Raw genomic sequence first — 4,249 nt, forward strand, 5'->3', positions numbered from 1 at the left:
GTGTGTGTGTGAGAGAGAGAGAGAGAGAGAGAGAGAGAGAGAGAGAGAGAGAGAGAGAGAATGCAAACATGTTTGTGTATGTATTGAGTGTATTTAGGCCGGAGACCAACCCTACCTCTTACTAACCTCAGGTGTCACTATTCACCTTTTTTAAAATGTTTTTGCTGGGTGTGGTGGCACACACCTTTAATCCTAGCACTCTTCTGTGGTGTATGTCATTCTGGGAGCAGAAGGCATTTCCTTAGGTCCACTCTTGCCCGTGGGAAGGATTCCTTCTTTATCATGTCAGGATAACAGCCTGAGCAAAAATCAAGAAATAAAGTACTTAAAATAAACTGCTTAGTGTTTGGATGATTTAGATTGAGAAGTTAAGTAGACTAGGAAGTTTCCCCTAGAGTTTTCTCCAACTGGACCAAGATATCATTTTTGCTAGTTATTCAAATATTTTCCTCTCTTCTCACTTTTTTTTTCTTATAGACCAGGCTAGCCTTGTACTCTAGAGATCCACCTGCCTCTGCCTCCCAGTGCTGGGACCAAAGGTGTGCTCCCATTTTTATTTGGATCTAGCTAGTATAACATTGGTTGAAAGGTGTCAGTGTAGGGCTACATTGAATTTTTTTTTTTAAAGATTTATTTATTGATTATATGTAAGTACACTGTAGCTGTCTTCAGACACTCCAGAAGAGGGCGTCTTGTTACGGATGGTTATGAGCCACCATGTGGTTGCTGGGATTTGAACTCCGGACCTTCGGAAGAGCAATCGGGTGCTCTTACCCACTGAGCCATCTCACCAGCCCCCTACATTGAATTTTTAAATAGATACATTTTTAAAAAGAGTTACATTCTGAGTCTTGTGGATTTTGTTGTTGTTTTGTTATTTCTTTGCTTGTTTGTTTTGAGCCAGGGTCTCAAGTCGTTCATGCTGGTCTCCAGACCTTGAACTTCTGACCTTTCTTCTTCTGCCCCCTCAAATACTAAGATTATAGGCCACCAAGTCTGGTTTATGTGGTGGTGAGGATTAAACCTAGGACCCTACACTCCCAGCCTACCATGAGCCTTTGAATTAACCAGGACATGGCTTTGGAATCACACCAGAGTGTGATGCATTAGAGGCCTGTCCTTGGAGGCTCAGAGTGAATACAAAAGAAAACTGACTGGGTCTTAGCTTCTGGAAAAGCTTTGGAGGGAAGCATCGGCCTTTCTGAGCAAGGTGACAGCTTACTGAGTACAGACACTGACCGTTTGTCATCTGCCAGGCTAGTCAAGACCAGTCCGGAGCTGTCTGAGTCCTGCTTATGGTTCCCTGAGTCGTATGTGATTTATCCAACTAACCTCAAGACGCCAGTCGCTCCAGCGCAGAATGGCATCCAACTTCCGGTCAGTAACTCCAGGACAGATGAGAGAGAATTCTTCTTGGCTTCTTATAACAGAAAGAAAGAGGACGGAGAGGGCAATGTTTGGATTGCAAAGTCATCAGCTGGTGCCAAAGGTAAGTTGCCATTGCTGTGCTGTCACTGCGGCGCTCTGTGTCCCGTACAGGATCTTCCTGGGTGCTGTTCCGTGGCACATTAGGTTTCAGCGCTATTTCATTTCTTTGTTTTGAGGGTGGGGTGTGTAGATGCACACATAGAGGTCAGAGCACGTGCATCAGGTGTTGTTCTCTCCCTCTCCACGTGGGTCCCAGGGATTGAGCTTGGATCATTCGACTTGGCAGCAAGCGCCGTTACCCACTGAGCTGTCTTACCAGTCCCTACTGTATGTAGATGAATGACTGCACACAGAATCATCACAATCAGAAGACCATGTCCAGTTTTTATTCCGAAAAAGAAAAAGGGGGGGGGGTTATTTTTTGAGGTAGGTTCTCAAGTAGCCTGTGCTGGCTAATGCTGACCTGAAACTCCTGGCCTGCTGTTTCCATCTGCCTGAGTGCTCGGATTGCAAGCATGCACTGCGTGCTTGGTTTTTATTGGGTTCTGGGAATGAGATTCCAGGCTTTCTGAATGCAAGGCTAATATTCTACCTATTGGACTTTAGTCCTAACTTTCAGAGGCCTTATGTCGCCTCCTAATGTTTATGCTGAGTCTTCACTTTGAGCTCTGGAGTCTGTGGGATGCTCGTTGTCTCTAAAAGGCATTACAAATGCAAAGTGTTGGACACAGAGTTCTCCATATCCTTTCCAGCTTGTCCACTCAGCCTGCTCCTCCTTCGCATTTCTTATTTAATACATGATCCCACTATTCACCCAGTCTATGAAGCCTCAAATCTTAGATTCCTCCTCTTCTTTATAATTTATACCAAGTACATTAATGTCTTGCCGGGGCTACCTTCAAAATATGTTCAGGGTTAGGTTCTTATATTTCTAACACTCCCATTCTGGATCAAAACCACCAGTCTCTCTCTAGCCAGTGACTGCATTGTGACCCTTCTGCCAGCTCTCATCCTGCCAGACAGAGTGATGATTTAAAAACACAAATCTGATTATGTTACTTCCTGATCCGTTTAGGATGGCTCTGGAGTCCTGATGGGAGTCCGTCCCATTGGACACTTCCCAGTATCTCTGAAGCCATCTCCCATTCTTGGCCTTGCTCACTGTGCCATAGACACAAAGACTGCCTTGAACCCCTCAAAATAGATAAATTTGCCTCTATACCTGGGATGTGTCTCCATCAGCTCAGACACTGCCTTTGTCAGAGAAGGCTCTTCTGGTCTAAAATGGCCCCATGCCCTTCCTTTCTGTATCTTTAACCTGCATTGTTAGTGTCTTCCCAGGACTGTCACAAGTCCTGGCCGTTCCCACTACACATTAGAAGCCCCACATAAACACAGACTCTGTCTCGTTTGCTTCTGTATCTTCTACACATGCACTCAATACCTGTGTGGAATGGATGCCCAGAAAAGAATAAGGCTCAAAATATCAACTCCGACTTAGGCTCAGGAGAAGGCTCCTAATGTAGTAACCACAGATCTTCCCTGTAGCTACTGTCATGTGCTCTTTTTTTTTTTTTTTTTTAAGTTTTTTTTTTTTTTTTAAGATTTATTTATTTATTATATGTAAGTACACTGTAGCTGTCTTCAGACACTCCAGAAGAGGACGTCAGATCTTGTTACGGATGGTTATGAGCCACCATGTGGTTGCTGGGATTTGAACTCGGGACTTTTGGAAGAGCAGTCGGGTGCTCTTGCCCACTGAGCCATCTCACCAGCCCATCTGCTTCTTTCTTGTCACTCTGTCTAAGTACTGTCTTTTAGTTTGGTTCTGGTCATAAACTGGGAATTCTAGATTGTGGCCCAAGAGTCAGGGGGCTGCTAGGAGGACATCATTGGTTCCTGGACCCCACTGAGGCAGGACAGAGGGACACCATGCAGCAGGAAGTGATGAACAGAGAATAACATTTTGAAGAATTTTGTTTTAAGGCTTGAGGAGGTGAGTGGTGTATATTAGCATTTAGCAGGGTCGGAACTAAACAATGCAATTCATAGAACAAACACATGGCTGTTATGCTTGTTAAACAAGTATTACTTATAGCTACTATATATGTGGTACAGTTAGCTCAAAGTTCAAAATATATCCAGCATCTAGCTACTGTTCATTACCATCGTGATCCACCTGTGTACTGGACCACTTCCCTTCTCATATGGAGTCCCATTCCCTGTCCTCTCTCTGGGACCATTGTCCCCAGTCTATATACAATGCAGCAGATAGAGACCCTGTGAAAATAAACCCAGATCATGTCACATCTGCACCCTATATGGTCTCAGCATGTAGCAACTGGCACCTCTCAGTACTGAATAAATGAACAAATTAATGAACAAGTGTTTGGAAACTCAGGATTAGAAGAGACAGATACAATCTTGTATCCTCATAGACCCACAACCTAATCAGGAAAATAGTGCAAAATAACACAAGGAGAGAGGCAAATAGATGTATTTTTATAACTAATCTTTTAAATGTGTATGGGTTTTGCTTATGTGTATGCCTGAGCACTGTATACATGCAGTACCTGAGGAGACCAGAAGGTGACATCAGATCCCCTTAATCTGAAGTCGTAAGCTGCTGCCTGGGTGCTGGAAATGGAAACTTGGTCCTTGGGAGAGTAGCCAGTGCTCTAAACCACTGAGCCATCTCTTCAGCCCTTATTTTTATAGCTTTTTAAACTTACCACCATATAGTAACTGTAACAGTAAAGGAAAATGGAAGAGTTAAGTCTTTTTTTTTTTTTTTTTTTTTTTTGTTTGTTTATTTTATGTA

At 43.5% G+C, this 4,249-nt stretch overlaps 1 protein-coding gene across 1 annotated transcript in view; it reads left to right on the top strand.

The window, feature by feature from the left end:
* The window catches only part of Ttl (tubulin tyrosine ligase), a 28,181-nt gene that overhangs the window by 8,727 nt on the left and 15,205 nt on the right, over positions 1 to 4,249 (top strand). Inside the window, exon 3 of the mRNA XM_021193982.2 lies at positions 1,257 to 1,489. Within this exon, the coding sequence (XP_021049641.1) occupies positions 1,257 to 1,489 (233 nt within the window). The remainder of the gene's footprint in view (positions 1 to 1,256; positions 1,490 to 4,249) is intronic.

The sequence above is a fragment of the Mus pahari genome, chromosome 3 (assembly GCF_900095145.1).
Source record: "Mus pahari chromosome 3, PAHARI_EIJ_v1.1, whole genome shotgun sequence".
Classification (NCBI taxonomy): Eukaryota; Metazoa; Chordata; class Mammalia; order Rodentia; family Muridae; genus Mus; species Mus pahari.